The following is a 24,594-nucleotide window of genomic DNA, read 5'->3' on the forward strand; positions in this document are numbered from 1 at the left end:
CAGTGCACAGTGGTTAGCACTACTGCCTCACAGCACCAAGGACCTCTGGTTTCCTCGCACAGTCCAAAGATGTGCAGGTTAGGTGGATTGGCCTTGCTAAATTGGCCCTAGGTGGGGTTACAGGTATAACGTGGGCTTGGGTCTCGGTAGGGTGCTCTTTCAGAGTCGATTTCAGCGGGAGCGGTGCATTAGTGATTTCTGGGAGACCTTCACAGGAGCAGGCTAGTCAATTTCAGCGGGAGCAGTGCGCAAGTGATTTCTGGGAGGTATGTTTCTCCTTTAAAAACACTTACCTTTGCAGGAGCAAGCTAATCGATTTCAGCGGGAGCGGTGCGTTAGTGATTTCTGGGAGACCTTCACAGGAGCAGGCTAGTCAATTTCAGCGGCAGCAGTGCGCAAGTGATTTCTGGGAGGTAAGTTTCTCCTTTAAAAACACTTACCTTTGCAGGAGCAGGCCAGTCGATTTCAGCGGGAGCAGTGCGCAAGTGATTTCTGGGAGGAGCAGATCTTGGAGTTTCAGCGGGAGCGGAACGCAGAGGCAGCTGGTGGGTGAGTATTTAGGTAAACACTTACCTGGTCCCGTTTTCGGTCCCTCTTTGCTGTTTTTTTAAAATTTTAGTGTTTAAGGCGGGAACAGGAAGTTCGACCCGCGGACTTCTGGGAAGTCCCTCACCAATAAATTCTGGTGGAGAGGAAACCCGAGACACTACACGTGTAGTGTCTCCCACCCGCCCTCCTCCTCTAACCTAATAATAAAACCCATTGGTGTGAGGTAAGTACCATATTTTATTATTATTAAAATTTAATTTAGTTGTTAGCCAGATCTTGGTAGAAAGTTAGAGGGATGGCAGGGAAGGGAGTGCAATGTTCCTCCTGCAGGATGTTTGAGGTGAGGGATGCCGTTAGTGTCCCTGCTGATTTTACCTGCAGGAAGTTCTGCCATCTCCAGCTCCTCCAAGACCGAGTTAGGGAACTGGAGCTGGAGTTGGAAGAACTTCGGATCATTCGGGAGGCAGAGGGGGTCATAGATAGCAGCTTTAGGGAATTAGTTACACCAAAGATTGGAGATAGATGGGTAACTGTAAGAGGGACTGGGAAGAAACAGTCAGTGCAGGGATCCCCTGCGGTCGTTCCCCTGAGAAACAAGTATACCGCTTTGGATACTTGTGGGGGGGGGGGTACTTACCAGGGGTAAGCCATGGGGTACGGGCCTCTGGCACGGAGTCTGTCCCTGTTGCTCAGAAGGGAAGGGGGGAGAGGAGCAGAGAATTAGTAATTGGGGACTCGATAGTCAGGGGCACAGATAGGAGATTTTGTGGGAGCGTGAGAGACTCACGTTTGGTATGTTGCCTCCCAGGTGCAAGGGTACGAGATGTCTCGGATCGTGTTTTCCGGGTCCTTAAGGGGGAGGGGGAGCAGCCCCAAGTCGTGGTCCACATTGGCACTAACGACATAGGTAGGAAAGGGGACAAGGATGTCAGGCAGGCTTTCAGGGAGCTAGGATGGAAGCTCAGAACTAGAACAAACAGAGTTGTTATCTCTGGGTTGTTGCCCGTGCCACGTGATAGTGAGATGAGGAATAGGGAGAGAGAGCAATTAAACACGTGGCTACAGGGATGGTGCAGGCGGGAGGGATTCAGATTTCTGGATAACTGGGGCTCTTTCTGGGGAAGGTGGGACCTCTACAGACAGGATGGTCTACATCTGAACCTGAGGGGCACAAATATCCTGGGGGGAGATTTGTTAGTGCTCTTTGGGGGGCTTTAAACTAATGCAGCAGGGGCATGGGAACCTGGATTGTAGTTTTAGGGTAAGGGAGAATGAGAGTATAGAGGTCAGGAGCACAGATTTGACGTCGCAGGAGGGGGCCAGTGTTCAGGTAGGTGGTTTGAAGTGTGTCTACTTCAATGCCAGGAGTATACGAAATAAGGTAGGGTAACTGGCAGCATGGGTTGGTACCTGGGACTTCGATGTTGTGGCCATTTCGGAGACATGGATAGAGCAGGGACAGGAATGGATGTTGCAGGTTCCGGGGTTTAGGTGTTTTAGTAAGCTCAGAGAAGGAGGCAAAAGAGGGGAGGTGTGGCGCTGCTAGTCAAGAGCAGTATTACGGTGGCGGAGAGGATGTTAGATGGGGACTCATCTTCCGAGGTAGTATGGGCTGAGGTTAGAAACAGGAAAGGAGAGGTCACCCTGTTGGGAGTTTTCTATAGCCCTCCAAATAGTTCTAGGGATGTAGGGGAAAGGATGGCGAGGATGATCCTGGATAAGAGCGAAAGTAACAGGGTAGTTGTTATGGGAGACTTTAACTTTCCAAATATTGACTGGAAAAGATATAGTTTGAGTACATTAGATGGGTCGTTTTTTGTACAGTGTGTGCAGGAGGGTTTCCTGACACAATATGTTGACAGGCCAACAAGAGGCGAGGCCACGTTGGATTTGGTTTTGGGTAATGAACCAGGCCAGGTGTTGGATTTGGAGGTAGGAGAGCACTTTGGGGACAGTGACCACAATTCAGTGACATTTACGTTAATGATGGAAAGGGATAAGTATACACCGCAGGGCAAGAGTTATAGCTGGGGGAAGGGCAATTATGATGCCATTAGCCGTGACTTGGGGGGGGGATAAGGTGGAGAAGTAGGCTGCAAGTGTTGGGCACACTGGATAAGTGGAGCTTGTTCAAGGATCAACTTCTGCGTGTTCTTGATAAGTATGTACCGGTCAGGCATGGAGGAAGGCGTAGAGCGAGGGAACCGTGGTTTACCAAAGAAGTGGAATCTCTTGTTAAGAGGAAGAAGGAGGCCTATGTGAAGATGAGGTGTGAAGTTTCAGTTGGGGCGATGGATAGTTACAAGGTAGCGAGGAAGAATCTAAAGAGAGAGCTAAGACGAGCAAGGAGGGGACATGAGAAGTATTTGGCAGGTAGGATCAAGGAAAACCCAAAAGCTTTCTATAGGTATGTCAGGAATAAGCGAATGACTAGGGAAAGAGTAGGACCAGTCAAGGACAGGGATGGGAAGTTGTGTGTGGAGTCTGAAGAGATAGGCGAGATACTAAATGAATATTTTTCGTCAGTATTCACTCAGGAAAAAGATAATGTTGTGGAGGAGAATGCTGAGACCCAGGCTATTAGAATAGATGGCATTGAGGTACGTAGGGAAGAGGTGTTGGCAATTCTGGACAGGCTGAAAATAGATAAGTCCCCGGGGCCTGATGGGATTTATCCAAGGATTCTCTGGGAGGCCAGGGAAGAGATTGCTGGACCTTTGGCTTTGATCTTTATGTCATCATTGACTACAGGAATAGTGCCAGAGGACTGGAGGATAGCAAATGTGGTCCCTTTGTTCAAAAAGGGGAGCAGAGACAACCCCGGCAACTATAGACCGGTGAGCCTCACGTCTGTAGTGAGTAAAGTCTTGGAGGGGATTATAAGAGACAAGATTTATAATCATCTAGATAGGAATAATATGATCAGGGATAGTCAGCATGGCTTTGTGAAGGGTAGGTCATGCCTCACAAACCTTATCGAGTTCTTTGAGAAGGTGACTGAACAGGTAGACGAGGGTAGAGCAGTTGATGTGATGTATATGGATTTCAGCAAAGCGTTTGATAAGGTTCCCCACGGTAGGCTATTGCAGAAATTACGGAGGCTGGGGATTGAGGGTGATTTAGAGGTGTGGATCAGAAATTGGCTAGCTGAAAGAAGACAGAGGGTGGTGGTTGATGGGAAATGTTCAGAATGGAGTTCAGTTACAAGTGGAGTACCACAAGGATCTGTTCTGGGGCCGTTGCTGTTTGTCATTTTTATCAATGACCTAGAGGAAGGCGCAGAAGGGTGGGTGAGTAAATTTGCAGACGATACTAAAGTCGGTGGTGTTGACCACAGTGTGAAAGGATGTAGCAGGTTACAGAGGGATATAGATAAGCTGCAGAGCTGGGCTGAGAGGTGGCAAATGGAGTTTAATGTAGAGAAGTGTGAGGTGATTCACTTTGGAAGGAATAACAGGAATGCGGAATATTTGGCTAATGGTAAAGTTCTTGGAAGTGTGGATGAGCAGAGGGATCTAGGTGTCCATGTACATAGATCCCTGAAAGTTGCCACCCAGGTTGATAGGGTTGTGAAGAAGGCCTATGGAGTGTTGGCCTTTATTGGTAGAGGGATTGAGTTCCGGAGTCAGGAGGTCATGTTGCAGCTGTACAAAACTCTGGTACGGCCGCATTTGGAGTATTGCGTACAGTTCTGGTAACCGCATTATAGGAAGGACGTGGAGGCTTTGGAGCGGGTGCAGAGGAGATTTACCAGGATGTTGCCTGGTATGGAGGGAAAATCTTATGAGGAAAGGCTGATGGACTTGAGGTTGTTTTCGTTAGAGAGAAGGTTAAGAGGAGACTTAATAGAGGCATACAAAATGATCAGGGGGTTAGATAGGGTGGACAGTGAGAGCGTTCTCCCGCGGATGGAAATGGCTGGCACGAGGGGACATAGCTTTAAACTGAGGGGTAATAGATATAGGACAGAGGTCAGAGGTAGGTTCTTTACGCAAAGAGGAGTGAGGCCGTGGAATGCCCTACCTGCTACAGCAGTGAACTCGCCAACATTGAGGGCATTTAAAAGTTTATTGGATAAACATATGGATGATAATGGCATAGTGTAGGTTAGATGGCTTTTGTTTCGGTGCAACATCGTGGGCCGAAGGGCCTGTACTGCGCTGTATCGTTCTATGTTCTATGTTCAGAGGCCGGTGCAGACTCGATGGACTGAATGGCCTCCCTTTGCACCGTAGTGATTCTATTCTAACAACACTGGCATTGTCTAATTGTGAGGCATTAAATATTCCTTGTTTCATTAAAAATTAACAGATTAAATCACTGACAGCGCATAAATGGAACTCTTATTCCATCCATCATGAGGGGAAGAACACACAAACGTGTTCTTTTAATACTATTTGCAAAATCATCAGTCTCCAGGCAAATAGAAAGTATCCCTTGACAATCTCACCTTATCTAAAATGGCCTCATTCAGTCTCTGTTGCTCAATACACATGAGGCAAACCTTTGCGAGGAGCTCATATGGTCGGATGAAAAGACGTGAGCTGAGCAGAAAGGTAAATATGTATGTTCTCTGCAAGAGAAAGCAAGAAAAGCTCACACAAAGAATTACAGCTTCGATTGGGTTTAACTATTCTCATGCACAACAGATTTAATTTGGAGATAAGGGGGCAGTATTAACTGAAAGTAATGTGAAGGTTTTGCTTGGTGGGTCTGGGCTCGAACCCAAGCCAATCTACAACCTTCCCAATTGAGGCTGGAAGCTGAGCAGGCACCCAACCTGATTCAAGGGAGTTGCCTGCAACTTTGAATATAATAATAAGGCTAGTTTGGGCTTTAACAACTGACATTAGTGCCAGGGACAGGGGCTCAATTCCATCCTTGGGTGACTCAGTGTGGAGTTTTCATTCTCCCTGTGTCTGCATGAGTTTCCTGCAAATGCTCCAGTTTCCTCCAACAGTCCAAAGGTGTGCAGGGTAGGTGGATTCTATAGTTCTAATTGGGTTTCCTGAACTGTGCAGAACACGGACAGCACCCTCAAGGAGTGGAGCCTGGATTCAGGAAATAATTGCCTTCACACTTACCCCCGGATCAGGTGGCTGCCTGAGGAGCCTCTGAAAAATGCACCCCCGCAAATGGTTTCCCCTTGGGCTAGGCCTCCAAACCTCACTGCACCAAGCCCAAATCTCTCCTCCCACTAGGCCCTGATCGTCACCTGTTCCTAATATCCCCAAATCTCTCCTCCCACCAGGTCCTGATCCCCTCCATCATTCCTCAATCTTACCCTCCTGCCTACCCACCACAAGACCCAAACCCCTTGACCCAGGCCCCAATCTCCCCTTCCAAATCCCCCCCAGCCCACAACTAGGCTCTGATCTCACTCCCCCCCCCCCCACCAGGCTGCAATCTCCCCAATTCCATCCTCACCAGGCCAACGTCCTCCACTCCCTATGATCAGCAGCTTCCTCAATTCAATCCTTCCACTCTCCACCAAAATAGCCCCCTCCTATCTCAGATGGAAAACCAACCCCAGTGGGCTTAGCTGCTGCTGTCATCAGGGACCAGTGCCCTGCCCAACTAATGTCCAAGCTGTCAATCAAGTTGGACTCCTGACGGGGAACCAATCACTGGTATCAAAGTCACGCTGCAGAGTTAAAACAGTTTCCCCCAACATTAATACAGACCCTGTCCCTGCAGGTCAATTCAGTGAAAACTGACCAATGGTTCAGAAAGGCTGTTGCACTCAATATTCTTTCACAGAAATTATTTAAAAAAACTAAATATTAAGCCAAAATCGTACAAACATAAGCTTGAAGGAATTAGAATTTACCACATTTTCTCCTTCATTGATCAATTTACTATACCCAACTGAGAGAGTGGGGGTGCCATGCCTACAGTTCCTACTTCCTTTTTAAATGTGCTTCTCTTTGTCGAGAAAAATCTTGCACCAGGTTTTTGTACAGTGGCACTATAGAATTTGGTGTCTCTTTGCATGCAGAATAGAGGTGTCAGCCTGCCTCTATTATTCAGTGCTCAGCCCATTGCGGTTTCAAAACGTGCCATTTTCCCATTCATTCTTGGAATACGGATATCGCTGGGAGTGTAAAGGTGGCCATTACCCAACTTCTTGAGCAGCTGTTGTCCATGCGGTGTAGGTACACTCACATAGCAATAGGAGGGGAATTTTAGGATTTTGACCCAATAACAGTGAAGGAACAGCGATATAGTTCAAAGTAAGAATGCTGCATGGCTCGGAATGGAAGTTATAGGTGTTGATGTTCTCATTTGCCAAGGGCAGAGTTATATGCGTATTCCTACTCTCCGTAATCAATGTTTTATTTTGTGAGGTGTAACTATTGGAGCGGTTGCCCTATTTAAATAATCTCAGTAGTAAGCCGTTTTGGGAGTTTTAACATAAAGTTTATTTATTGTCCCACACTTGCCCAGAGGTTGTAAAACGTGACCACTCACTCGACTCACACACTCTATCACTCTCACAAATACTAGATACGGCATAAGAAATAAAAAATACGATCACAAATTACTTTTGTCTGTCTCTCTTCCATTGCAGGCCTGTAGTTTCTTAGATGAATTGATGCATTTAGTGGAAGTGCAGGTCTTATAAGCAGAGCTTCTTGTAGTTGATTTCTAGGAGGTTGGTTCCTGGGTGAACTTGAAGTTGGAACAGGTTGGGGAAAGTCTTTCTCCCAATTTCAAGGTATTGCTGCTTATTACATTAGCTGCTTAGTTGACTGCAGATGGTTTGATTGCTTTCTGATAGTTTAACTGCCTATGCAGAGCTGATTCTTGCTGTATTCAAAACAGATAACAAACATGGCTGTCTCATCATTTTTTAAAAACTAAATTTAGAGTACCCAATTCATTGCCCAATTAAGGGGCAATTTATTGTGGTCAATCCACCTACCTTGCACATCTTTGGGTTGTGGGGGCGAAAACTACGCAAACACGGGGAGAACTTGCAAACTCCACACGGACAGTGTCCCAGAGCCAGGATCGAACCTGGGACCTCGGCACGGTGAGGCAGCAGTGCTAACCACAGTGTTACCGTGCCTGTCTCATCATTTGACCTATTACAAGTCCAAAATCTTTTTCCAAATACAATGGGTTCCCAGGTCGATTATACATCCTGTGGAATGACTTTCGCACCTTGAGAGTTTGAGATAGCTAATGGGCGGGATTCTCTGCGAACCAGCAGGGCGGGCAACTCCAGTACGAAGGAGTGGCGTGAACCACTCCGGCGCGGGCCATCCCGAAGGTGCGGAATCCTTCACACCTTCAGGGGCTAGGCCGGTGCCGGAGTGGTTTGGGCCACGCAGGCCGGCGCGGAAGAGGCTTGGCGCCACGCCAATCGGCTCCGAAGGGCTTCCGCCGGCCGGCGCGAGTTGGCGCATTCGCGGGGGCGCCAGCGTGTGCTGGCATCATCCCAGTCCATGCGCAGGGGGGGTTATCTCTGTGCCGGCCATCGCGGACTGTTCCACCAGCCGGCGCGGATGAATAGAGTGCCCCAACGGCACAGGCCCGCCCGCGGATCGGTGGGCTCCAATCGCGGGCCAGGCCACCCTGGGGACACCCCCCGGGGCCAGATCCCCCCCGTGCCCCCCAAGGCTGTCCGCGGAGCCAGGTCCCGCCGATAAATACCTGTCGTAACATACGTAAAATAACGGCGGGACCGGCCGAAAACGGGCGGCCACCCGGCCTATCGCGGGCCGGCGAATTGCTGGGGGGAGGTGCTGCCAACGGTCCCCAACCGGCGCGGCGCAATTCCCGCCCCCGCCAAATCCACGGCGCCGGAGAATTCGACAGCCGGCGGGGGCGGGATTCACGCCGCCCCCCGGCGATTCTCCGACCCGGCGGGGGGTCGGAGAATCCCGCCCCTCGTCTTTGTGTTTGAATGATCCATTCAATTTGAAATTACCTCTTTGAATTAGCTTCAGGAAAAAGCTGAGTCAACATGAGTCTGGAAAATTCCTTTTGTTTACTTTTGAGACAGGGAAGTGTTTCAAGCCATAAGAGAAGTCAGGTGATCCTCGAGTGGTCATCGTTTTGCAGCCTTTGGGAATTTTAAAAATATAAAGGAATGACAGCCAGTTCTTGTGACAATAAAGATTACCCACCCTCCCCAACCATTCTTTGGGACCTCAAAACTCCCCTCACTCCCTCTTTCATGAACAAGGACCCCCAGGCCCCGACACCTGGTTATGCCAAACTGGCATCCGGGCACCTTGGCACCACTACCCTGGCACCTCAGCAGTGCCTGAGTGGCACTCCTAAGGTGCTCCAATGGCACTGTTAGGGTGCCTGGATGGCACTGTCAAGGTGCTCGGGTGCCAGGGTTGAGTGCCAGGGTACTACCCTGTCCTGTCCCTGACCACCCCGGGGGGCTCCAATGACCTGCAAGACCCCTGAGGTGCATCACACTTGTTCCACATTTGTGGAAAGCTAAATTGTGCCCCAGCAAGGTCTCGCAGGCAAAGCCGTTGACTCCTGGGCGGCAGGTGCATACGACATCCAGGTTTCATTTTCTGTACCACACCCAACAAGGGCATGAAATTGACTTTCATGCCAGAAGCTGCAGCAGGGCTCTGTCCTGTGGGAGCTTGGTAGGACAGCCAGGCTGCAGCTGTGATGGCCCCTGTTAGGGGTCTCCACAATATTTAAAGATGTCCTGAAGGCCTCAGATGCAAAGCCCCTGCTCCCCTTCCCCGGCCTAGGGGCAACCCTTGACCTGATCCCTTTCAGCTCCCCGAACAACCCCAACGCCCTTGAAGGCTCCCCTGCCGAGCACTGGGGCAGCAGCTCCAGTGCCCTTGAGCTGCATGACGGAAAATGGAAATGGCTAATCACCTCCTCACTTCCCCTCAGCAGCCATTGCGCCAGCTTCATGTTTTTGAAACGGAGTACTAAACGGCACCCGCGTGACTTTCCGCTGGGGAGTCGGGTAACCCCTGGGAGGCTACTGCATTCAACTTCAATCTCGCTGATGAGATTGAAATGAATGCAAATTAGGCTTAATGACATTTGTGGGCGAGATCCGGAACTCGCCAATGGGAGCGGACCGGGTGAATCTCAAACTTGTTCACGCCTGGCACGAATCTTGATTTTGGCCTTTCCCACTATTCACCCACCATTCCCAGATGCAGGCCGGCGCAACGCAGTGGCTGAATCGCACCTCTAGAGTATCGTAAACAGTTCTGATCCCCATTGGATTGGATTGGATTGGATTTGTGTACCGAGGTACAGTGAAAAGTATTTTTCTGCGAGCAGCTCAACAGATCATTAAGTACATGAGAAGAAAAGGGAATAAAAGAAAATACATAATAGGGCAACACAACATATACAATGTAATTACATAAACACTGGCATCGGATGAAGCATACAGGGTGTAGTGTTAATGAAATCAGTCCATAAGAGGGTCATTTAGGAATCTGGTGACAGTGGGGAAGAAGCTGTTTTTGAGTCTGTTCGTGCGTGTTTTCAGACTTCTGTATCTCCTGCCCGATGGAAGAAGTTGGAAGAGTGAGCAAGCCGGGTGGGAGGGATCTTTGATTATACTGCCCGCTTTCCCCAGGCAGTGGGAGGTGTAGATGGAGTCAATGGATGGCAGGCAGGTTCGTGTGATGGACTGGGCGGTGTTCACGACTCTCTGAAGTTTCTTGCGGTCCTGGGCCGAGCAGTTGCCATACCAGGCTGTGATGCAGCCTGATAGGATGCTTTCTATGGTGCATCTGTAAAAGTTGGTAAGAGTCAATGTGGACATGCCGAATTTCCTTAGTTTCCCGAGGAAGTATAGGCGCTGTTGTGCTTTCTTGGTGGTAGCGTCGACGTGGGTGGACCAGGACAAATTTTTGGGGATGTGCACCCCTAGGAATTTGAAACTGCTAACCATCTCCACCCTGATGCTGACAGGGTTACAGTACTTTGCTTCCTGAAGTCAATGACCAGCTCTTTAGTTTTGCTGGCATTGAGGGAGAGATTGTTGTTGCTACACCACTCCACTAGGTTCTCTATCTCCCTCCTGTATTCGGACTCATCGTTATTCGAGATCTGGCCCACTATGGTTGTATCGTCAGCAAACTTGTAGATGGAGTTGGAACCAAGTTTTGCCACGCAGTCGTGTGTGTACAGGGAGTAGAGTAGGGGGCTAAGTACGCAGCCTTGCGGGGCGCCGGTGTTGAGGACTATTGTGGAGGAGGTGTTGTTGTTCATTCTTACTGATTGTGGTCTGTTGGTCAGAAAATCGAGGATCCAGTTGCAGAGTGGGGAGCCAAGTCCTAGATTTTGGAGCTTTGATATGAGCTTGGCTGGGATTATTTTGTTGAAGGCGGAGCTGTAGTCAATAAATAGGAGTCTAATGCAGGAGTCCTTGTTTTCGAGATGCTCTAGGGATGAGTGTAGGGCCAGGGAAATGGTGTCTGATGTGGACCGGTTGCAGCGGTATGCGAATTGCAGTGGATCAAGGCGTTCTGGGAGTATGGAGGTGATGCGCTTCATGATCAACCTCTCGAAGCACTTCATTACGACTGAAGTCAGGGCCACTGGTCGGTAGTCATTGAGGCACGTTGCCTGGTTCTTCTTTGGTACCGGTATGATGGTGGTCTTCTTGAAGCAGGTGGGGACCTCGGAGTGGAGTAGGGACAGGTTAAAGATGTCCGTGAATACCTCTGCCAGCTGGTCCGCGCAGGCTCTGAGTGCACGACCAGGGTTCCCGTCCGGGCCCGTCGCCTTTCGAGGGTTCACTTTCAGGAAGGCCAATCTGACTTCGGAAGCTGTGATGGTGGGCATGGGTGAATTATGGGCTGCTGGGGCACTCGCCAGCGGATTGTTGGTTACCTGCTCGAACCGGGCATAGAATGCATTGAGTTCATCGGGGAGGGTGCGCTGCTGCCAGAGATACTGTTCGGCTTCGCTTTGTAGCCCGTTATGTTGTTTAGTCCTTGCCACAACCGCTGAGAGTCTGTCTGTGACTCTAGCTTGGTTTGATATTCTCTCTTAGCATCTCGGATGGCTTTGCGGATGTGGGACCTGGATCCCACCTGGATTTCTTGTATAGGTCAGGGTCGTCTGCCTTGAACGCCTCAGATCTGTCCTTCAGTAGGGAGTCAATCTCGCGATTGAGCCATGGTTTCCGGTTGGGGAACGCACGTGCTGCTTTCTTTGGCACGCAGTCGTCCACACATTTGCTGATGAAGTCTGTGATGGTGGTGGCATACTCATTTAAGTTGGTCGCTGAGTTCTTAAATATGGACCAGTCCACTGTCTCTAAGCAGTCACGTAAGAGATCTTCTGTCTCCTCGGACCAGCACTGCACAACCTTCTTAGCTGGATTCTCCCGCTTGAGTTTCTGCTTGTATGCCGGGAGAAGGAGCACCGTCTTATGGTCTGATTTCCCAAAGTGCGGTCGGGGGATGGAACGGTAGACGCCCTTGATTTTTGAGTAGCAGTGGTCAAGAGTGTTGTCGCCCCTGGTGGGACAGGAGATGTGCTGGTGGAATTTTGGCAGTACGCTCTTGAGGTTGGCCTTGTTGAAGTCTCCGGCCACAATGAACAAGGCCTCCGGGTGTTCTGTTTCGTAGTTGTTTATTACTGTGTATAGTTAGTCCGGCGCCTTCCTCACTACTGCCTGGGGTGGGATGTAGACCGCTGTGATAATGGCTGAAGTGAACTCACGTGGAAGATAATATGGGCGGCACTTCACGGTCAGGTATTCCAGGTCTGGGGAGCAGTAGGTCGCCAGAGACACCACATCCAAGCACCAGGACGAGTTGATGAGGAGGCAAACCCCTCCACCCTTTGCTTTGCCTGATGATGCCGTGCGGTCCGCCCGGTGAATTGAGAAGCCTTCAGGTTGTATGGCACAGTCCGGTGAGGCGGGGTGAGCCATGTCTCTGTGAAACAGAGCACACAGCAGTCTCTTACTCCCCTCTGAGAGGTAAGTCTAGCGTTAAGTTCATCCAGCTTGTTTTCGATTGCTTGGACGTTTGCCAGGAGTATGCTGGGCAGAGGGGTCTTGAAACCGCATTGCTTCAGTCTAACCTGCAGACCGCCGCGTTTCCCTCGCTTCCTCGGTCGGCGGCTGCTGCTGGATGATCCTGGGATCCGATGGCCGATGTCAGCTCTTGTGGAAGGTAGGTGGTTGCGTCTGGCGGGGTCCAGGGCGCTGGCGGGGACCAGGGCGCTGTCTACGTATCTGGGGTCACGTCTGGCAGGGTCCCGGGCACTGGTTGAGGTAGAGGGATTGCTCGGGGAAAGATATACTTGCCATAGAGGGCATGCAACAAAGGTTCACCAGACTGATTCCTGGGGTGACAGGAGGTTGAGGAAACTGGGTCTGTATTCTCTAGAATTTAGGTGAATGACAGATGATCATATTGAAATATACAAAATTCTTACAGGGCTGGCCAAGGGAAGACGCAGGAAGGACCTTTCCCTTGACTGGAGGGTATAAAGCCAGAGGACTCAGTCTCAAAATAAGGGGTAGGTCATTGAGCACTGAGGTTAGGTGGAATTCCTTCACTTCAAGGGTAATGAATCTTTGTCATTCTCTCCAAGAGGGTTGCAGAGGCTCAGCCATTGAGTATACTCAAGACTCCGATCGATAGGTTTCTAGATATTAAAGATATCAAGGGATACGGGGATAGTGCGGGAACATTGCACGGAAGTAGACGATCAGCCATGATCTAATTGAATTGGGTATCAGGTCCGAGGGGCCGAATAATCTATGTCTGCTCCTATTTCCTTTGTTCCTCTATAATAACACTACAGTGCAACATTACGATTCGAGTTATGAAAAATTAATTTTGCATAACATGTTGTTGAACAATGCAGTTAAAGTCACTCTCTCGGATTAGTAACTACGTCTAAATCACAGAAATTTGCATTTGCTGAGCTGGCATTAAACATTTATGCTTTATGTGTATTAATAATACAGACATGCTGATTCGCAGACTTCACTCTGCGCTAATTAACATTTTGCTCACTGCAGGACACCAAAAGCAAAACTATAGGTGACTTCCTGATTACCTTTTGATGATCATATAGAGGGGGCCAAATGGGATGTTTTGATGGAGCGCTGAGTTCTTCTGCATCTCTGCAGTTTCCACTAAATTTCTTAATCACCTTGTTGTTTATGCACTCTTATTATTTTTTCCTCAGCATAGCAACCTAAATGCACAAAAAATATTGAGCAAATAATGCTCAAAAGGAAATTGGCGCTTCTCTCCAAATGAAATGCTTGTACAGCTGCCCAGAAATATAAACCAACAAGTAGAAAAGGCTAATAATTGCCTCAAAACAAAATTCAGAACTTTCCCATTAATCCTGTATGCTTTGCAGAAACGTTTAATAATATGCAGAGGCTTTTTCTATCCATTTTTTACTTTAAGCTACAATGTGTAAGTGTGTTTTCTACCAAAGGCCTATCCTTGAAATCAGAGTTTTTTCTGTGGGTGGGGGGGTACAGGCAAACCTCAATCAGTAAAGGTGTTGTCTGCCATTTTTACTAAAGCTGCTAGCAGAGAAAGCAAAACACTCAGGATACACTGGCCGCTTCACATCTTCTGCATTGATCAGTGCCAAATTACCTCCGTGCCACTGTGCCGCTGTGAAGCTTTATCAATCAACTTGTCTGTTGGCGTACATTTTTATGCAAAACAATTTGTCTATGAATTATATACAGACACAGTTGAATTATACATACATCAGGATAGTAGTCCACTGTCGGCACAAGGTGTTGGATCAGTGCCTCCAGAGACCCTGACACAAGGTTGTTGTCATGGTAAAATAGACCTCCACAATTCTCTCCGGATGAGTACAGGTGTCGGCTGTAGCCACTGCTGCTGAACATCGTTGCAAAGGTTGGTGTTTGTGGCATGCTTTCCTGCATTCCAGAAAAACACAGAGAGACAATGGGTTATAAATCAATGCAGAGGTCAGATTGTGTATTAGCAATGTTGCAGCTGGGCTGAGATTCCCACGTAAATGAAGCCTGGATCACATTTCCTGGCAGTTGACATCATAGCCATCATTCTCCTCTACAGTCCTGCCTCATTTCTCTGACTGGAATTTATTTCTTCTGTGCTTGTCAGGACCACTACTTATTATGCCTTTGCCGACCACCGCATGTCATCTGTAAGTACTCCTCTTTTACTGCCACTTCACACCCTTATCCTAGGAAGCGTCCTAAGAAACCCTCCTTTTCACTACGTCATGGATGGATGGGACCTCGGAGTTATTTCCTCCCACTCCAATCTTGCACCCGCTCACACTGCTGCACAGGCGTCAGTCTTTGCTGATACCCACCAAGGTATCAACAAAGGTTCTTCTGGCCCTTTGCTGCCCAGCCATCTCTTGTGGACTACATGGGCAGTGTTCTGCTGCAGCACTGTTAGGGGACTGAACGGGGGGGGGGCAATGTCAGGTTCCTCAAGAAACCTGACAGGTAACCACTTAGCATAAGGTATGAACTCTGTCTGACCCAGGAACACCTGGTTTGGGGTTCCAGTGGGAGTGTCATATAGAAATTCCACCATAAAGTGGGCAATTCTGTTCATTGTCTCAGCCTTCTCTCCGGGTGAAACAGCTTTGTAATAGCAGAAACTGTCGACGTGCACTGAATGTCAATCAAATCCACTATGTGCAGTGTGAGGATAAGGAGTAAATAGGCAGCCTGCCACCCAACTGCGCTTCCTTCCCAATCTTCACTCGTTTCCTTATTTAAATCACCTAACCTTGCCAACCAGACCACATTCCGCAGAATATTTACTTCTGTTAATCAAAGTAAAATGTTGAGACTACCTAATATAGCCAGGCATTAATAAATAACATGAAATAACAGTAAAAATGTGACAGCGACTGATCATCAGTCATGTATATTGGGCAAGATGTTAGCTCATTCAAAATCCAACAACTTGCACAAGGTTAAAAGCATTATCTTCACAGTGCAAAATTCCTACCCTGGTTTGAAGTGTACTCGACTGTCATTCCAAGGCGTAGTATACATAAAATGTGGCATATTTCTAGGAAATGCAGTTTACTACACATCACACCTTATATGATGCATTGTAAAGCCCGCCTTTTAAATGTATTTTCAAACATCTCAACAAAGTCATTGATAAATCAAAAGATCATGGATGAATTGGCTATGCTGTTGGAAATCTTTCAACGGTAATTTGTCTTAAACACTGTGTTCCTGTAACATTCCTGTCAGTTTTGAACCTAACTTCAAATAGACCACCATCATTTCCTCTCTACAGTGCATTGCCACACCAGCAGATGTCACCGCAGGAGTAGTTGTGTACAGGTAAAAGTCTCTTCTCCAAAGAGAAGTAACAAGTAAATCACCAGAGTCCTAGATGACCACAGGCTGCTTTCCCCTTTGATGGGGAGAGCTGACTGGTGGTTACTTAACCTGAGGATCAATCACCACACCTCAGATGAGAGGCAAGGTTGAGAAGATGGGACTTTCATGGATAACCTCAGCCGGTAGGGGAACAGAACATCCACAATGCACCTGCCCCCTTAACACCAACACCCTGCCGCATCCAGCCTTCCCCATTTTATCCCCCTTAGCCCCGCCCACCGTCCCTCGCTGACTCCTCAATCTTCTTTAAAGAAATCGACAAACGGTTTCACCTCCGGGTGAACCCCTCTTCCGACCCTTGCAGAGCGAACCTAACCTTCTCCAACCTCAAGAATTTTGCCAAAACACTCACCCACACTCCCGCTTTTGGCAGCTCCGAGTCCCGCCACCCCAGCAAAATTTGTCTCCGGGCTATCAGGGAGGCAAAGGCCAAAACGTATGCCTCTTTCACGCCTGGACTCCCGGGTCTTCCGACACCCCAAATATCGGCACCTCTGGACTCAGAACCACCTCCACATGCCACAAACATTGAGATAGAAAACAAAATGAAAACACAATTCCAAAACATGGGCGGGATTCTCCCCTACCCGGCGGGGCGGGAACCACTCCGGCGTCGGGCCGCCCCAAAGGTGCGTAAGTCTCCGCACCTTTAGATGCCAAGCCCTCACCTTGGTGGGCTAGGCCCACGCCGGAGTGGCTTGCGCTCCGCCGGCTGGCAGGAAAGGTCTTTGCCGCCACGCCAGCTGGGGCCGAAAGGTCTTCGCCGGGCGACACATGCGCAGGAGCGGCAGCGGCTTCTGACAGCATACCCGCGCATGCACAGGGGAGGGGGTCTCTTCCGCCTCTGCCATAGTGAAGACCGTGGCGAAGGCGGAAGAAAAAGAGTGCCCCCAAGGCACAGACCTGCCCGCGGACCGTGGGCCCCGATCGCGGGCCAGGCCACCGTGGAGGCACCCCCCGGGGCCAGATCGCCCCGCGCCCCCCACAGGACCCCGGAGCCTGCCCGCGCCGCCTTGTCCCGCCGTTCAAAAGGTGATTTAATCCACACTGGCGGGACAGGCATTCCAGCAGCGGGACTTCGGCCAATCGCGGGCCGGAAAATTGGCAGTGGTGGGCAGCTCATCACTAAGTTCATGCGAAGCTCGCACCACATGGAGCTAGCCTGCATTATTTAAAGGCAGACTGCAATTCTTAAAGGGGGATGCATTTTGGTTAGACAGCGGTCTTTATGTAGGAGGTGGAATGGAAATATTGCAAAAGGCCAGAGCCTATGAGGCTGTCAGCATTCTGGATTAGCATCTCCCAGGAGTATCCAATGCTGAGTAAAATAAGCATTTTGTTGCTATTGTCCTTCACGATGACCTACATGTGCGAGGTTGGATTTCCCATCCTCATAAAGATGATGATTGCACAAAGGAACTGGCTAAACTCTACACCTGACATGCACATTGCCCTCTCCTCCTATGAACGCAATTAAAGTGAGATTGTGAGGATCAATCAGGCTCCCCTTTCGCATTAAAAGGTAAGCGAACGTTGCATGTGTCACAAGGGTCGGTCGGCGTGGGTCGTAAAGGTCGTTCGGTTGGCAAAAATGGGTCCCGGGGAAAAAAGTTTGAAAAAGACTGTGTTATTACAGGTAGTCAGTTTATGTCGGTGTTGGGGAAAGTTTCAGAAACAATAAGCCAGGAGAAAATTAACAACCGCTTCGCTAAGCATGGACTAATAGTGGAGATCTAGCACAGATTTGTGAAGGGCAATTTTGTTTCACTAACATCACTGAGTTATTTGATGACATAACAGAGGATGGATGAGGGTGATACAATTGATGTTGGTGTACGAACTTTCAAAAGGCTTTTGATTAAGTGCCACATATTCAGCTATTTAGTGAAATTGAAGCAATTTGGATAAAAAGAGCACTAGCAGCATGGATAGAAAATTAGCCAAGGAGACAGAGGGCATGGTCAATGATTACTTTTTGGACAGGGGATAGAGTCATGTCCCCAGGATTCAGTACTAAGTTTACTGCTGTTTTTCATAATTACCGAGTTGGACTTGGGGATACAATATTGAAACATTCAGATGGCACAGAACCTGGAAGTGTAGTAAACAGTTAAAAGATGGTGGTAATCTTCAAGAGGACATAGACAGCCTGGTCGAATGGGCAGACACATGGAAGATGAAATTCAATGCTATTAATTCTTCAATTAAGGGGAGACTGGGGTTGTTTGTGCAAAAAGCTTTGACAAAGCATATTTTAAAGCATTTATTGAGGCACAGAGTACAAAGCACAGCAAGTTTTGCTAAATCTAAATGAAACACTAGTTCAGCCCCAGCTAAAGTGCTGTGTTCAGCGCTGGGCACAGCACTGTAGATTGTAATTTGGGAAAAATACGTAAGAGATTTACAGGAATAGTTCTAGGGATGAGAGATAAAGTTACAGTTAGGGGCTGGTGTAGCACAGTGGGCTAAATAGCTGCAATGCCGAACAATGCCAGCAGCACTGGTTCAATTCCCGTACCGGCCTCCCTGAACAGGTGCCGGAATGTGGCGACTAGGGGGTTTTCACAGTAACTTCATTGAAGCCTACTTGTGACAATAAGCGATTATTATTATTATTACATGGCTAGACTGAAGAAACTGGGGATATTCTACTTAGGGAAGGCTAAGGGTAGACTTGATAAGTGTTTGAAACTAGAAAAGGGTTTAGACAGAACTAATAAAGCAAAACCGTTCTCATGACTGAAGGGTCGATAATCAAAGGGCAGAAAGTTGAACTAAATGACGAAAGAACCAGAGGTGATGCGAGGAAAAACATTTTTACAATATTAATAATCTTTATTATTATCACAAGTAGGCTTACATTAACACTGCAATGAAGTTACTGTGAAAATCCCCTAGTCGCCACATTCCGGCGCCTGTTCGGGTACACAGAGGGAGAACTCAGAATGTCCAAATTACCTAACAAGCACGTCTTTCGGGACTTGTGGGAGGAAAATGGAGCACTCGAAGGAAACCCACGCAGACACAGGGAGACCGTGCAGTCTCCACACAGACAGTGACCCAAGCCGGGAATCGAACCTGGGACCTTGGCGCTGTGAAGCAACAGTCCAAACCACTGTGCTACTGTGCCGCCTGTCCAGCGAGTGGTTAGAATTTGGAAATTAGCAGGGAAATGGAGAAAGGGTGAGGAAGTGTCACTAACTGGATTGCTCTTCGACTGAGCCAGTGCAGATTTGATGAACTGAATGGTCTATGTGCTGCACCATTTTATGAATCTATCAATATTCCTTTGAGTTTCTTTGGTCTACTAAGGAATTAACTGTACCTGCGATTTTGGTATCACTGGCAAATTTAAACACCATTCTCTCTAGGCTTATATTCAAATCATTGATATACACAACAAACAGAATTGTCCCCAGACCTGGATTTTGTGTGACGCACTACCCACTTCCAAGCACTCTGAAAAGCTACTGTAAATCTTTACTCTCTGTTTTCTCTCTTCTAACCAATTTTAAATCCGTTTTATTTCCTCCCCAAGCTTTTTATCCTTTAATCTTCTCTCATAATCTTCCTTGTGTTACCTTGTCAAAGGTTTGAACTAAGGTCCAGCTCATGACATACACTGTACTGCCTCCATCCATCATGACTACTATATCCTCAGCCAATGATATAAGATTTATGTCGTAACAATATGTAGTACTATGTAGTAACATGGTGGCACAGTGGTGGAACTACTGCCTCACAGCTCCAGGGACTCAGGTTTAATTCCAGCCATGGGTGACTGCCTGTGTGAAGTTAGCACATTCTCCCCATGTCTGCGTGGGTTTCTTACGGGTGCTCCGGTTCCCTCCACAGTCTAAAGATGTGCAGGTTAGGTGGATTGGCCATGCTAATTTGCCCCTTAATGTCCAAAGAAGTGTAGGTTAGGTGGGGTTACAGGGATATGGTGGGGTAAGGAGGCCTGGGTGGGGTTCTCTTTCAGAGGGTCAGCACAGATTCATTGGGCCGAATGGCTGCTTTTTGCACTGTAGGGATCCTATAGAATATAAGATTTGTCATGTATTTCTACTGAAGTCCGTGCCAGATCCTCATAAATATTTATTCTTCCTCTAGCTAAGTGATAATTTCATTCCTTTTAACAGCACCGACCACAGATGTTAAACTAAATGGACTCCATAATTACCTGTATTACCTTCTCTCCGTCTCATTTTTAAAAATGAATACTAATTGTAACTCTGGGATTAATACAGTTCTGAACTATAATTGCTAGGTCCTGAACAATACCTTCCCTCACCAAAATCAGGATATGATATATCATGTTGGGCTTCAGTGCTTATCTTGCTTAAACCTAACTACTTTATTTAAAATTGGCTGATACGTTTCATAGATCACAACAGTGAATATTCTTCAAAACGACTTCATTTGTGGTGTAAAGAACATTGAGACATCCAGTGGTCATGAAAACTGCTATATAAATACAATTCTTTCTTTGGTTGTAAAAGGCTCCAGTTATCCCTTGTCTGCTTCAATATTCTCTTTATTATGTATTCTCAATATTACCAATATTGTCACTCTGCCTAGATTCTTGTGTTTATTTAATCCTTCCTAAACTAGCTAATTACGTTTGTCTTCCTTTCTTCTGCAAATCTTATGCCAGATTTCTTTTGCGGTAATCTTATTAGGCATGGGTTTTCCTATAAGTAATCTCCCCAGTTTATTTCCCAAACTCTGTGCATTGTAAATCAGGTTTTTTGTAACGTTTTCTTTTGCCTCTTTTTAAAGCTACTCACTCATTTTCCAAGCATTTCACTGTCTAAACCTTGACATCAGCCTTTCTCTGTTGATAATGATTCCATTCTTCAACTCCATAGCAGTGATTTTAGCTCTTTTATCAGTAGGAACAAAGCAGGGCAGCAGTTAAGTGGATTGGTTGCATTTCTCAACCCCGATCTGTGATTTTAACTATGCTGGTTGAGACAACAAATGAGGCTCTTGCTGCACTCCAGCAGTCATCACTAAATGCAAATGTACAATTTTAACTAGCTCCTAAGTGGGGTACTTGTTGGGCTTCCGCCTCACATTATCTCACAGAATTGCCATAAAGAGGGGTGGCACGGTGGCACAATGGTTAACACTGCTGCCTCACAGCACTGAGGATCCTGGTTCGATTACAGCCCTGGGTCACTGTCCATGTGGAATTTGCACATTCTCCCCATGGCTGTGTGGGTTTCACCCAACAATCCTAAGATATGCAGGTTAGATGGATTGGCTACGTTAATTTGCCCCTTAATGGGAAAATTAAAAAAAAAGAATTGCCATAAACTATTGTTTGGAGTTTAAAATCATCCCTTATATCTCCCTTGATAAATCACTTTTTGCAAGAGTTGTACCTCAACTAAATTTCCCTTCGCTATTAGCTAAAGTCTGGGTCAGGTAAGAACCATTCCACAAAGATGTTAAAAGGTGAAATAGAGAAGTGATGAAATATTCAAACTAGGAAATGGGGGAAGGTGCTGGGAAAATAAACCCAACCAGGGTTAACTAATAGAGAAGGCAGAATTAGATGAGGCAACAAAGCAACAGGGATTGTTTGGTCCACACTGCTAGGTTTATGTCAGTCTCTCTAACTATTGATTTCCCTGTCACTAATATGTGTCTAATCTCCACCACCCAACTCTCCAATGCTTATGCTAATCCTGTCCAAAGTTTTTATTTTCCCATAAGAAGACGAAGGAATAAATTTGAGAGCATAAATTAGTCTGGGTGCACGATTCTAACCTTTCTTTCACATATTTCCCATCCCTTGGATAATAATCCATCTTTTCTCCTCCACATCCTATATTCTAAAGCTCAGTGCTGTGACTCCCCTTCTAAATAAACTCTTGCTCCAAAAACTGCTGTTTCTACCTGATGTTCACTAATGTCCTTTGGGAAAGGAAATCTGGCATCCTTACTTGGGCTGGCCTACATGTGACTCCAGACCCACAGCAATGTGGTTGACTCTTAATGCCCACAGGGATGGGCAATAAATGCTGGCTGTGCCAACGACACCCATATCCTGAGTTCGGAGATTTTGAGCTGAAGAAATATGATTTGAAGAAATATGACTTCCCTCAGACAAGCTATTAACTCGAGTGATTTAAAAAAGTAAAGTTATGAAAATATTTGGCATTCTTCTCTTTGTCTTTCATAATAACATTACTTCAAAATTACCAGAATAGGGCACAGATTGCTAGGTTAAGAATTATTTCAATACAGTGCTATGCGTTGAGCTGTATAATCAAAACTTATCTATATATCTATAAATGGAAGCTAGCTATTAATTGTATGGTCAATGACAGTTCTGTGGTGCACACAATACATGGCACAAATCCACCCAGATAATGTGAAGAGTTCAACTATTCACTGTTTCTAATTTTGGTTCATCCCAGTATCAGCTTGAGTGCACCATGCTACTTATTTTACCCAAAGCTATGTTTTTACAATAGTTCCTTGAAAAATCTTTCAACTGGTATTTGAGCCACATTATTCTAATAATGACTACCAGTGTATTAGTATCAGTATCATCAACAGTAACTGTCTCCTAATAGAGGCCTTTATAGTCTCAATTCAGTTTATAAGCTTTTAGATGGGATTCTTCAGGAGATTGTGTGATATATCTTCCAATCAGGCCTCACAACGATTGTATTCAGTTCAGTACAAGGCAGAGGGTTACAGAAATAAATGATAATAGCACAAAATTACATCCCTACTGAGAGACAGAAATAGAGAAGTAAAAGAGAGTGCATTTCAATCTCCTGCAGACCCAATTAATCCTTTTCATAATGCCATTAAAATTTACATCCAAATGAAGGATGTGTCTGCTGATGCAAAGTCGCATTGCCAACATTCACATTTGCCTTATCTTGCGCTGAACTTTTTATAGCAATAGACACAAAGTACAAATATAACTTATACTAAAATATCATACAACAGCAAAACAGATTGGTAGTCCAAAGCAATACTCAAATATAAATGAATTTCAAAAGAAAATAAAAATATATTGTGGAAATATATTGGATTTCACAATGCAGGCTTGGCAAAAAGCCTAAAATAAATGAGTTTGTGTCTTAAATGAACTAAAAGATTATTGCATGCAATAGTAGCACAGTGGTTAGCACTGTTACTTCACAGCGCCAGGGTCCCAGATTTGAATTCCGCCTTGGGTCACTGTCTCAACAGAGTCTGCACGTTCTCCCCATGTTTGCGTGGGCTTCCTCCGGATGCTCCGGTTTCCTCCCACGAGTCCTGAAAAGACGTGCTGTTAAGTAATTTGGACATTCTGAATTCTCTCTCTGTGTACCTGAACAGGCGCCGGAGTGTGGCCACTAGGGGCTTTTCACAGTATCTTCATTGCAGTGTTAATGTAAGCCTACTTGTGACAATAAAAATTATTAAAATTAAATTATTAAAATATCTAAAAGTATTATGGTTGCACAAAATTTAAAATGCAGTCTTTGGATCCGACTATTCTACCCATGCTAGCTTACGCCCAATAGTTTAGATAAGTATACATCAGTAAACTGTAAAAAATTTCCAAAGTTGGACCCAATGTTTTCACGCAGTTGGGTAACCAGTAGATGTAGGGTGAGAGATTTGTTCATGTAATATCGCTTTTCTTTTACAGACTTACATTGATTCGCCAGAACAAGCAATACTTCAGGGCACTATCATCCTCTGAGGAACTGTAATGGCGCTAAGCAATTCTATTTCTCTCCTGTACTTTTCATTGTTGGAGGAGCTATAGTCATCCACCTCAGAACAAGAACCTCCCAGTACATTAGACTGATTTATTTTCATAGATTTAATCAGGTAGTATATAGTAGCAAACAAAAAGACTTATATTTACATTGTACCTTTCATGACTTCAAAACAACCCAAATGATTTTCAATCAATGAAGTACTTTTTGAAGTGTAGTCTCTGTTACAAAATTAGAAAACACAGATGCCAATTTGAGCACTGCAAGTTCCCACAAACAATGGTATAGTGATCAGATAATCCATTCTTAGTGAAGTTGATTGGTGATAAATATCGGCCAGGACAAAGGTTTAGGCCCCTGCTCTTCATCTAAATAGTGCAATAGGATATTTTACCTCCACCTGAAAGAGCAGACAGGGATATAGTAAAAAATGCTGGAAAAGGTCAGCAGGACAGACAGCATCTGTGGAGAGAAAAGAAGTTGGTGTTTAAGGGCAATGGAAGGTCATCTCGATCTAAAACATTTTCTCTTCAGATTTCCAAAATCCATAGTATTTTGCTTTAATATTAGAGTAGACAGGGATTGGTTTAGTTTTGACAAAGGTATGGGGTTTACATTTAAACTTAAAAAGTTGCAGTTTTTGGCAAAGAGATAAGATAGAAGTAGAATTCATCCTTAGAGGGATTTAAGCATTAATATTTTGCGCTGGAGAACATTCTGTTTTTCTGGTACCACTTTATAATAATAAATAAAGAAGTGCAAAGACTTATAAATGATTACATTTACGCTCACTTTCCGCAAATTAATTCAATGAGCAGTGGGAAATATGTGAAAAATGTAGCCAGCTGATTCTGATAGTACACTGTTTCAATGATCGTGTTTAACCCCTTATCCTCAAACTTTGTACATTTTGGTAGATGAGAAAAG

The 24,594-nt window shown here is 46.2% G+C and overlaps 1 protein-coding gene across 4 annotated transcripts in view; it reads right to left on the reverse strand.

The window, feature by feature from the left end:
- Positions 1 to 24,594, reverse strand: part of rasgef1ba (RasGEF domain family, member 1Ba) — an 87,876-nt gene that overhangs the window by 57,549 nt on the left and 5,733 nt on the right. The window contains exons 2-4 of one of the 4 annotated variants that reach the window (XM_072496245.1): positions 24,062 to 24,129; positions 14,267 to 14,446; positions 5,000 to 5,122 (exon numbers count right to left, since the gene is read on the reverse strand). In XM_072496245.1, the coding sequence (XP_072352346.1) occupies positions 5,000 to 5,122; positions 14,267 to 14,440 (297 nt within the window). In that variant the 5' untranslated portion in view covers positions 14,441 to 14,446; positions 24,062 to 24,129. Of the gene's footprint in view, positions 1 to 4,999; positions 5,123 to 7,094; positions 7,306 to 14,266; positions 14,453 to 24,061; positions 24,130 to 24,594 lie in introns of those variants that run through there. The other 3 variants (XM_072496243.1, XM_072496246.1, XM_072496244.1) reach the window with 3 other exon arrangements.

This window comes from Scyliorhinus torazame, chromosome 3, assembly GCF_047496885.1.
Source record: "Scyliorhinus torazame isolate Kashiwa2021f chromosome 3, sScyTor2.1, whole genome shotgun sequence".
NCBI lineage: Eukaryota > Metazoa > Chordata > Chondrichthyes > Carcharhiniformes > Scyliorhinidae > Scyliorhinus > Scyliorhinus torazame.